Below are 12,592 nucleotides of genomic sequence, written 5' to 3' on the forward strand. Positions count from 1 at the left end.
GTTTGTCTCAGAAACTCATTTGACTTTGCTTTGAAAATAATCAGTTTCTGCAATAGGAACTAGAGAAACCCAATGAGAGAAGGGGCTTTCTACATTCCACCTATTTTCCTGCAAATATTTTACAGAAAAACATTGTTTAAAACATATTCTGACAACATGTACACATAACATGTAATGCATTCAAGTATTAAGATCAAAAACAAAAAAAACAAAAAAAAAATTGGCAGAGAACAAAGACAGTTTTGGACTGTGTGAGGATGCCACATGCAAATAAGCACAAGCTAGAAGTCAGTTTGGGTGGAAGCAGACTAACCTGTAAGTATAATTTTAGAACGTGGGAGGAAACCAGGTGACGATGGGGATACGCCATGGTCAATTTAACAATAAGACAATTACCCTTTCACTATGATCTTGGATTGTGGGAGGGGAAAGGTACAAAAAGGAAAAACAGGTAACATACAACCACCTTGATCACACCCCTTTAATTACACATAATTAAACAGTATTTTGGCCACAGTTTAAATGATAAAAGTTTCCTATAATAAATTGAGCACAGACCTATACTTTCCCTATAAATATCTTACAGAATCATTTAGAAATCTAAATTAACCTTGGCTAATTAACAGGCACACACAGTTTATTTACTTGAAGCCTGAGAAAAGCTGTCTTGATGAAGGCAGTTAAAATTGTCACTCAAACCCAGGGCACTTGGCGAGGATGTCACGCTTCTCAAGCATGTAATCAATTTCCCAGGCATGTACATTCATAGCGAACAATCCCAATGGGCATGTACTCTATCCCCTTACTAATTCTGAACTTTGCCCTTTCACAGCATACTATCAGATACACTGCAAAACAGGAATGGGTTAAAAGGTAAGCCAATTCAGCTGATGACTGGCATTCTGTCTATTGCTTCCAAGTTTATTTCTGCAATCCATTTCATCATCGATTTTGCACACTGCAGATGCACAACATTAGATTTATAAGTAAACATTCAAAGGGTTTTTGCACAATATTAAATTCAGAATGAAGGAGATGTTGCTTTAAGTATGAAGACATTTAATCATTACTCCTCCTCCACATCATAAGACCATGAAACGCTATTGTCACCTTTTAATTGTGCAGGTGATTAGCACCACTGGAATCCCTTGAGGATGGGGAATCCCTACTGACACCTTTTATACTCTCAGATCGTACTGCAATATTATGTTGTCATTGGATACTTTCCAGAAGGCAACAAAGACTTCTACACTGCTGGTTTCAACCTCAACCTGAAAGCTTTAATGAATTATGCTAAACCTATTGCTCCTTGGGGGTATCGGCTGGCAACAGTCTAGAAGGATGCAAACAAGGCGTCAAGCTGCAGATGACGTAGTATTTAAATTTTAAAGCTGCAAAAGCTATATGAACAACAATTTTGCCATTTAAGAGAATAATTCAATGCAATACAATGCATTTTTGTAAATGACTGGGCTGATAGTAAACAATGAATACACAGGGTCCACTTTCACAGTTGCACCAGCATGTAGGGGGTTAAGTGGAGTCATCTGACTGTAAGGGCTTGCCACGGCAGGGAACTGTTAGGTCATGCAAATTTCAGAGTGAAGTGATTAAGTGTGACTGTAGAGGACAACTGTGCGAAGTGGCAGTGACAGTGTGAATCGGGCAGAGAAAAAAAGCCATCAAAGGATAGCTCAGTATTTTTTCTGCTGTGTTAGGTGCAGATTGGGACTTCAATTTAAACAAGCATTATGATTCATAAAATCACATGAAATGTATTGTTTAAACACTGTAATGCACAGACAGTATCACAAGGATCTGCCAAATATGAATTGTTTGCAAGTGGAGGGCACCTGCAGTGTTGTAGCTCCACAAGCCTTTATGAAGCACTAGCATAATCGTCTGTAGTCAAATCTCTGCATGCAGCACGATCTTCTTAAAGACATCCACCTACTGCAGGCATTTTTCCAATTAATCCGATCACTACTGAAATTGCTGGTAGAATACGGGTCACATTTTCTGCACAGTTAAAGTGGAAAAACATTGAGGAAAAGTCATTCTAATTTCACTTCCTCAGTGCTGCCATTGACCACGATAAACAATAGTGACAGAAATATTAATAACACTATGCATCAATATTTCCATGATCATAGCACAGCACTTATAAGTCATGGAGAATAGTTTTTAGTTAAAACAACTTTGCTTAAATCTTTAAAACTTTGATTTTTTTTTCCCCCCCAAGCAAGGCCACCAATTAATCTGCTGTTATTCACAACTAGAATCTACCCTCTGGAGAAGTAATGAAAGCAAAAGCTGTGCTCAAATTAGAGAAGAAGCTCAGCAGCTGGTGAGACAGGATGTACACTCCAGTCATGACCAAAGCAGCTATTATTGAATTTAATTACCTTGTGTACTCTGAGCCTTTGCAGGGTTTCTTTCCCAAAGAGAAAGAACGGACCTCGGATCCATGGTCCAACTTTCTCTTCATCTGAAAAGAAAAAGAGGAGAAAAATACGCATAAACAGTGTGCCCAACAACCATGAAAACAAGTAAAATGCACAGAGAAGCGAGCTTTGGGTATTCACATATAATTCACATTTTTTACTGCAAAGACTCAGCTATTGGATGATTTCCACATATCAGTGTATCACATCAAAGTAAAATACAAATACTTTATAATCATACAATTGCTATAATATGTATATCCTATAGAGATGTAGTAATATTATATCATTTACATACAAACAACAAAACTATAACATATCATTGGCAGGGGCTCAGCCAAGTATTCTCTTCCCCCTACATACCCTGACTAGTCCCAGCCCTCCACCATACTAGAATAACCAGACTCTTCAATACCTGTTGCATTTTGGAAAACCATAGCAGATAAAATAAGGTTTATCGTACCTAAAAATGCCAGGCTAATTCCCACTACTTTCATTAAAATAAATATTTAGACGCGTGGCAGTAGTTTAGGGGTCTGCATAGACATCCTAGTTTTAGAATTAAATTTGTAAAGCAATTTGGTATTTGCATATCAAATATGTTTTGGATAAAAAAAATCCTAGAATTTCCTTCATTTACATGGATGTGAGCTGGCATAATGAGGGAACACGGACTGCTGTGAGGACTCATGTTTTACTGTGCTTTGCCACCATGGGGTCCTTCTTCCAGAGATGAAAGTCTTGTTTTACAATGATGTGGCCTCATCACTTATTTCACATCAACAAGTGTCAGGAATTAGCTGATAACTTCTTCAATATGCACCACCAATGTGATCAGATGTGTTCCTAACAGAAAGATCTGCTACAGTAATTAATGTTACAAGTCGTTAAAACAGGGATGTGCTCAGAACAACCCCAGGGACTGAGATGATCTAGCAATTTAGAAGACGCGTACATCTGTTTCCTAATGTAATGTTCGGCTAGTAAAAAGATTGTAACAACCAGGTGTTTTATATATTTTCCGGATTTTCTGTTCTACATGGCCTTAAAAAATATATAATACTGACACAACACTGACAGTAATGATTGCACTGGAGACATTTTAGTGAAATCCTGTAAGCAGAATCAAAGCTTTGCTTGTATTTTGTGGAATACTCCTGTGAAGTTATTGGCAGGCACAGACATCCTGGGAAATATTAACATTCAGGACCATCCGTGATCTCCTGCAGGTTAACCTGATCGGTAACAAACTTCTCAAACCGAATACCCATATTACTCACGTAAAAAGAGAAATGCCAGTTTGGTGCCAAAGACAGGCACTGCCCATGCAGAGAAAAGGAGATCTGGCTTCATCATCCTGGGGTCATCATAGACAAAGCCTAAATCTCAGCCCTTATTTACTAAACACCAGCCAATCCTATGTAGGTGTGTGCCATGCTCCATCGCCCCATTCTAGTCCTCATCCTGATGGGTACAATAAAAGAGTTGCTTGCCAGGAGGGCTTGACAGATGCAGCCAATGCGTTATTTAACCTTGCCAGGTATCTTACCAGACTTGTGGGCAGATAGCTGGAGAATCGCTCCCATCCTGGAAGTTTACAATACTGCAAAGCTGCAGAGGGCATTGTGATTAGGGCACGCTTTGCCCAGTTGTCACCATCTATTCAGGAGAGTCCTTGGCACCTCCACACCCCGGCCAGGGATGGGACAAGTGGGATGCAGATGAAGGTGACCAGACGATAGCTCCACAGATCTGGGCTTCCAATCTCATGCCAATGGATGTGTTGTGATCTGCATTGGGAATGCCATCTGCAGAACCAGGAGGGGAGGATGCTGGGTCTGTCTAATCAAACACCATCTCATCACCTTATTCTGCATCCCCATTACCTCTCCCCTTCATCCAATGCAGACTTTTCCTTTACTCATCGCCAGCAGGAAAAAAAAATCAACAAACAAGAGGCATCTGCAACCATGAAAAGGAGCTGAGAGAGAGCTGGTCACTTCCAGACAGGACTCCAATCACTTACTTTATAAAAGATCATTTTTAAAGTGCCGTAGAACCCCATGATTCCGGGTGTATGAGTATATTCCCCTGGTGAGTGTCTGCTGGGTGCCTGGCACTACTGCCTGTGTGTCCGCCTAGTGACGAATAAATCCCCCGTACAGGTAGTGAGCTCGCATAGACTGTAGCGGTGTGTGGACATGCTCGGACACGTTCACAGAGCGGCGGCTGCACCTCAAACTCCTCACAGCACACAGCTCAGCGCTTCACAGGAGCCCCGCTCACTGCTACTCCACACACACAACACGGGGGAGGACAAACCAACATGACAAGCACAGGGGGGACACCGCTACAGAAACCTCCGATACACTCATATCTTCAACCACAACGCAGCGGAAAGCGGATCACGTCTCCCCCTCCTTGAAGGAGCCGCAATGGTGCAGTCTGAGCTCCACAGCCCACACATCAATTATATGGAGATTGTGCGGGGGGAGGGACATGGGAGGGGTAAGGGCCACACATAAACCTTCCATCTGCCCCCGGCTATTCCACATCACCCTGCACTCCGATAGCAGCACCACCGGCAATACCTGCACGGCATGCAGCCCCCACTACGTCACTGCCCCCGGCCACCCCGACCATCCGCCGCAACGCCCTGCTAGGAGCACCTGACAGCCGTGTGATGGATGGACGCCGGGGCCTGTGCCACCATCCGAGCCCCCCGATACCGAGCACCTCACACCGAGCCCCCCGATACCGAGCACCTCATACCGATCTATAGATCCCCATCCCTCCATACAACTCTCCTGTGTGTGTATGCTCCTCATCATTGCCATTACACGTACAGTGTGTATAGGACCTGCATACAGCACACCATCGTACCCCCTCGCACCCCATCACACCCCATTGTACCCCTCACACACCAACGTACACCATCATACACCATCGTTCCCCTCACACACCATCACACCCCTTTGCACCCCATCCTACCCCTCGCACACCATCACACCCCATCGTACCCCTCACACGCCAACATACACCATCATTCCCCTCACACCCCTTTGCACCCCATCCTACCCCTCGCACACCATCACACGCCATCGTACCCCTCGCACGCCAATGTACACCATCACACCCTATCATACACCATCGTACCTCTCGCACCCCATCGTACCCCTCGCACACCATCACACCCCATCGTACCCCTTGCACGCCAACGTACACCATCATACACCATCGTACTCCTCATCACACCCCTCGCACACCATCACACCCCATCGTACCCCTCGCACGCCAATGTACACAATTACACCCCATCATACACCATCGTACCTCTTATCATACCCCTCGCACACCATCAACCCCCATCGTACCCCTCGCACGCCAACGTACACCATCATACTCCTCACCACACCCCTCTCGCACACTATCACACCCCATCGTACCCTTCACACACCCCATCCTACACCATCGTACCCCTCACACATCCCAAAAGATAAAGTCACACCTTCACTGCCATGGCTGACCCTCCGGAAATAATGCTTTCCTGGCATAGCAATGCTTTACCCTATAAGACGTAATTACCCAGTACAGGGTATAGAGACCAGCACTACACCTGACTCCGGAGAAGTCAGCCACAGATGGCAACCTAACCACTGTACTGCCAGATGTACCCGCTTTACCGCCAGATAGCGGCAGTCTGCCATTGCTTTTCTACCTTTCCTTTTGAAGATGCCATACGCCTGACTGTTATAATGATCCATAATGCGTTTTAACACTTAAAGCACAGGCAATCACACCTCACAAACATATTCCAGGTAGGTCACTCAATGTAGCCAGACAGACAACAGTTTGAGGTCAGCAATGGCTGCCTTTAGGTGTTCTTTCAAGAATAAAACTCCAATAAAGAATATACAAGTGATACTGGTAAAATCTTCTACGGCCTTCTATACCCAGTCACAGGTAACAATGACTATATATCGCCTACTATACACTGTTGCAGGTTACAATTGTACAATGAAAGTATACATACTATATGCACTCACACATTACAATGGCAATACCTTCACAATGCCTATTTCTCTGTCAAGGACATCAGCTATACATGAATGTACTTTGCAGCAGCTACCACTTCTGTTTATTTGTATAGTGCGAATCTGTTCATATAACTTAACTTAAATATTATATAACATAAATTATATAACACATCTTACACAAACCTCCCAGATCCAACTTCTATACCAAAAGTGTACAGCCAAAATCACATCCATTTCTAATTCCTCACAAAAATAGTTTCAGATTTTAGAGCTCACCCTAGTAGTATGATCTAAGCAACACATCTCACCATGAAAGAGCACAGAGGAATTGGTTTATATTATTGAAAACTAGGTAGTCTACTTGTAGATATTGTATAAAAGAAAAACCAAATTGCTGGCAAATCTAGGTTATTGTTAGCATTTTTATAAAATGCAAGACAAAATTTGCAGACCTGGTTTTCTAGCTCGTGTATATCACAGTACGTAGAGTTGTCCTGCAGTATGCACAACCAAGTCTGGACGCAGGTGGGTACACGTCTGACCAAGAATGCCGGGACCTACCTATCCTATGTGTAAGAAAAACCTTTATTCCTTTGTGTCCATAAAGTGTAAAAGGTTTCCAACATGTTAATGGTGATCATATGTATTTACCAAGACAATTGCCACGAACACAAGATAAACCATTTCATAAAGTTTATTATTCTTCTGGTTAACTGGGGAATGTGTGAAGGAGTTGTAGAACACAGACAGGTGACCGATTTCTGATCTGACTGTAAATCATAAGATGAGGTAACAACTAGATCTCAAGTTTTTGACTCCCAAATACATTTTTGGTTTCCAGGTAATCCAAACAAACTTTGACTAAAACTTACTATACATCTCGTAGATTGTATACATCTCTTAGATTGTAAGCTCTTCTTGACAAGGTTTTCTCCTCCTCCTGTGTCATTGTTTGTCATCTGTCATTTGCTACCCCTATTTAATGTACAGTGCTGCATAATATATTGGCGCTATATATTCACTATTTATTAATAATAATATTCATAATAATGTAACAATGTTCAGTCTCTGTGTAAATATCTTTGGAACCGCCAACACTGTAATATGATGGCCTACCTAACCAAATAATTCATTCGGAGCCTTGTACTAAATAGTTGATGGAAATAACAGTTGTGCGTTTAGACTAACATGTGGTGAGCTTTACACTGGCCTCATGTGCTGCTGGCTGGGGTGCTAATGAGTAGTATTGAGGCCAGGGTCACAAAAGCTCTTCTGCCGCTGGCAACACCTCACCAGCAGAAGAATCACCAAGCTGCCATTCACACCTTCCCTCATGGGTGTTTTGCCGTCTGAAAAGCAGCAGAGCCATGCTTGCTAGCAAATGGCAGTGACAGGGCAATGTCTGCTTTGCCAATGACAAAGCACAAGTTTACCCATCCCTTATCAATACTGTTGGCAAATTGTCACCCACAAGACTGCCTAAAGCTACATACACACTTCCAATTATTATCGTTGGAAAACGAACGACGAACGTTCATGCACGATATATACGAACGATCGTATAGCACCGATCCTGCACATAGAGTTAACGACACGATTGTTCGTAGATATTGTACACACAATAGATACGATCGTTTGAGCGATAGAGGAACTATGTGCACGACAGGAAAGTGAACGGACGTTCGTTCATCACGCATGCTCTGAACATGGACGATCAACGAACGACCGTACACACGAACGATGTTCAACGATCGTCGTCCAATCCGATCCGTCGGTCCGGTCGTTCGTTTCCAGCGACTTTCCTCGTTTGTCGGCGTCGTTGGTTACTTTTTTACAAACGATTTTTTGCCCAATCAATCGTTCGTCGTTCGATTGGAACGATAAAAATTGGAAGTGTGTACGCACCTTAAGTATCAAGACTATTAGATCTATATAATTGTTCCTGAAAATGACCTGCTGGTATCCATAGAAAAAGCCTATTAGCCTAAAAGGAGCACTGTATTTACCCTATAGGTCCATGATAGTCTATGAAAACACTGGTTGAATGTGGAACAAGAAAAAATAGAAAAACAGTTGGTGAATATTTATTAAAATGAACTGAATCAGCTATTGGGGACAGTTTAAAAAGCTATACCAGTATCTTAGAAATCCTGAGTAAAAATAAATCTAAAAATACAGAGATATATATAATTTTTTAAGCACTTTATGGAGTGCAGAATTATTCACCAAAGAGCTCATTTCCCTACATACACAGAGGTCATTTTTTTCACACAAAAGCCAGTTAGAGCTTGAAACATACTGGTAGGCTATGAGCTAATTAAAGCAATACAGGGAGAACCATACAAATCTCTTTTAGATAGAGCCCCTGCTAAGAATTAATCCCCGAATCCCAGTACTTCAAGGGGAAGAGGGAAACCAAAATGCAGCTTCAGACTAGTGTAATTACTTTGCATTATACAATCATACAACTCTAGAATAGGTCCGCACTATTCTATATTAGATAAAAATCAGGGCACTTCTAAACTGCTTCTACAGTCTCTCCCTTTATATAAATAGCTGCGGATAGAAAACTAAGTTTCCTCTGGCAATCCTATTCAGACACCTTTAGAAGTTAGTGTGGTTTACTATAATTAATACTGTCTTTTAGCACTAAATGAAAGACTAGATCAAATTACACGTGCTGTCACTTTGAGGATTCTCCATTCAGCAATAAAAAATAAAAAGTATTGTGAAATAAAACTCAGTGTGCTATGGGAATGCTTTTTAAACATCGAAACTTTACATTAAGGTGAGAAGCACAACGTAGTATCGGAGAAGGAAATCTACTCTATATACACCGGCAACTGGAGGTTGCCCTTGCCTTGGGCCAGTAAAGACGACTCCTCATTGGTGTCATGTAACCAAAGTATTGGGGAACTGCTGAAGAATGTTATTGTGAATGCAACAAAAGGATTCAGATACCAACATACAATTCTCTGTAGTGCTGTCAAACCTTTGTCTGCTTTCATACAGCACAGAGGGTATGTTCAGGATGTTGGCATACTGACATTACCATGTCTGTTATTTCACTGCTCTATAGGCCCCCATTTTTAGCAGGAGAATAGGCCACACAGAGCCTACTGCTAATTCCTGCCCTTGGGATGCTCTCAGCCTCATGGGAGATGGCTCAGAACACTCACACAGCAGAAAAGGAATGTCAAGCATGTGGAGGTCACACCGCACTCTTTGAAGCCTAGGTAACCTATTCTCATTAACCTTGTGGTGTGTAGTTTTCTAGCGGTGAGGTCCCGTCTACTGTAGGGAAAGAAATAGGCTGTGCGGTCTAACCCTAAACAGGTGTTGCCAGTCCAATGAGTTTCACACACTCAGCACATGGGGTAAAATGTAATGGTTTGTTTCTAGGCAGTAAAAGTTAGACAGATCAGTGGGTTTTGTATAATGTGGTAAATGGTTTGACTGATCAGTGGATTATCAACAAAAGTCCAGACCTCCTCTGCAATCTTATCCCTTACAGTACTGAATTAATCCTGACACTAATTGTTTCCATGAAATGGCATAACTATAAAGTAATAACAAGGTTGTGAGAGACTACTTTCACACAATTACAAAATTAGATTTCCATAGTAAAATTACTACAATCTGTTACCAAAATGAAGAAAAAAAAACTAATCAACATTACAATTCAGTGAATAACTCTCCCAGAAATGAAAAAGGTATAAAGAGTGGTTAGGACATCACTGTATAGAAACAAATGCCATGAAAGACAAGGTTTGTAAAATTGTAATATGGGGGTTAGTAACGGGCAATATTTACTAATTTAAATACAGTAAAACACTGACAATTTCTAAGCCTGGTAACACAATGCATTCTTACCATTTATTTATGTACAGCATTGTGTAATATGTTGGTGCTATAAAAATACAGTTCAATATTAATTTATAATGCAGAACAATAAAAATAGGTTGTGATTTATTATTAGCAAAAAATAACTGGGGTAGTTGTGGTAGACAGAGTGAGAATGGGCATATGCGTTGGAATGGAGGTTCAGAGGGGGCTAGACAGCAATGTGCAGACTACCTTCAAGTTACAGCCACCCATCATTTTCTTAATATGGGATTTTAGATCTGGAACAAGTTAAATTTCAAACAAAAAACATAAGGGCTTAATCCTAAAGTTTTGATTAGAGTTATACTTTAAATTACTGCAGACGTAACTAGTGGGTATGGGCAACATTTTAAATAGTAAGGAGGGAAATGGTAAACATTTACAAACAGAATCCAATACCTTAATTGTTTCCTTTGCACTTGTCTACTTCTCTTAGAGTGAACAATGTTATTTTAGGAATTCTATATACATATAAACGTGAGACATAAATCTCCACCAAAAGGTCTACCAGCTTTCTGCTCCACAATGACTCATTGTTTCCTAAAATAAAACCCCAGATGGTTATTCTCTACCTACTCTACTACAATCCCATATATAATAAAACTATTTTCTGAATTCCACAGCTGACAAAAAAAATTACTGCAAAACAAAAATCTTCTATAGCTGATGATGTGTTTATGTATGCTATTGTGATATCATAGCTACAGAAGGGTAAGTTAATTAGCTACGCCAAATATAGTTCATTAAAAAAAAAATAATAGGGTTAACGTAAATGGAAAGGGCAGGAAATCATGGATATGTGATAGGATATCAGCACAAATCCCAGATTCTGATGGTAAAACACTTCATAAGCCTGCTATACCTTTGAGAAGATGGGTGAGTGCTGTGTCCATCTAACAAGCAGGAGTGAGGAGGGGTAATTTATGGGCAAGATATCCCAAGAAAAGCCCATGGACTTCTCACTGTTGCTGTATATTTTTATGTGGATGTGGGAAAATTTTGCTTATGCTGCAACTTTTAGAACCGAAGAGTAGATAAAGGCATTCCTTTATCCTCTAAATGTATGATTTTAGGGTGAAGTAAAACATCTAATTATCATTGTGCAACTCCTCCACGTCCATTTAATGTACGCGTTGCTTTCTTCCAACCGTCTAGCTCTCAGTCTTTAATTAAACTCATGAAATGAAAGAGTATGTGTCAATATAAAACATTTCTGCTTTGGTGACTTGGTGCTCACAATTACATTACAGAAAGCCAGGGAAGTCAGTCTATGATTGAATACACATGGGCATTAGCAAGTAGAAACTGAACATAACATTTTCTAGGATAATTCCCAACACGAAACTGAAAATTTAAAAATTCTCTATTTTTTTTTACTTCTGGTGCACAATACACCCAAAGTTTGGTTCTTTTAACTGTGCATACAATCGGGACATGTTCACGATGAGTTTTCCAATTCCTGTCTACCAAGGCCAGGATGAGCACAGGTCTTTTTATAAGTAGGATGATTTAAAAAGAGCCATGAAAACCCTGGTCTGTATGTGGCTCTCAAACACTAGATTTAGACTGCCCTGTTTTAGATGATTTTTTTTAAGGGTCTGTGGGAGATTTAGCAATATTTCCGGTTTATTTGTTGAAAGCATAGCAGTTATTTTGTTGGCCAACTAGGGAAAGTTTTCATTGCTTTAATGTGTTCCTAATGAGGACATTGCCCCTTGCTCTCTGTCTAGGTTAACAGGGGTAAGAGAAGAAATCAATAACTTCATCAAGCCCATACTTTTTCACATATTTCTGTTTCTATTTACTCTACAAACCAAATTCTAGAAACCAGTCTAGAAAAATGAGTGAAAGGGCTTTAAAAAAAGTTGTCTAAAATGGGTATAATAAAATGGAACCTATACTTGGAATAAACATGCCTGTCAGGATTCCTGATCCATATACTCTGTTTGGGCTGGTAAATCATAGGTTTCTGTTAATAGAATGAATCTGTGATTCACAGACAAATTTTCTGTTGGAAAATCAATTACTGACATTTAAACGCATGGATCTGGAAGATTCTGCTGCAGAGAATGTTTTTGTGAATCTCAGATTCACTGCTTTGAAAAATAGACCCCATAATTGTGAAGTAAATTGCTTCAACATAATACTAAGTAACTACTGTTTTCAGAAGTAGAGGTCAGCAATAACAGCATCTCACTCACGTTTTCTTTTCATAGTTTCTGGGTC

At 40.7% G+C, this 12,592-nt stretch overlaps 1 protein-coding gene across 6 annotated transcripts in view; it reads right to left on the bottom strand.

The window, feature by feature from the left end:
* Positions 1-12,592, bottom strand: part of FBXW7 (F-box and WD repeat domain containing 7) — a 106,597-nt gene that overhangs the window by 20,133 nt on the left and 73,872 nt on the right. For 4 of the 6 annotated variants that reach the window (XM_072405911.1, XM_072405913.1, XM_072405914.1 and 1 more), the window contains one exon: positions 2,406-2,488. In XM_072405911.1, the coding sequence (XP_072262012.1) occupies positions 2,406-2,488 (83 nt within the window). Of the gene's footprint in view, positions 1-2,405; positions 2,489-3,993; positions 4,822-12,592 lie in introns of those variants that run through there. The other 2 variants (XM_072405916.1, XM_072405917.1) reach the window with 2 other exon arrangements.

Source organism: Pyxicephalus adspersus, chromosome 3 (assembly GCF_032062135.1).
Source record: "Pyxicephalus adspersus chromosome 3, UCB_Pads_2.0, whole genome shotgun sequence".
NCBI lineage: Eukaryota > Metazoa > Chordata > Amphibia > Anura > Pyxicephalidae > Pyxicephalus > Pyxicephalus adspersus.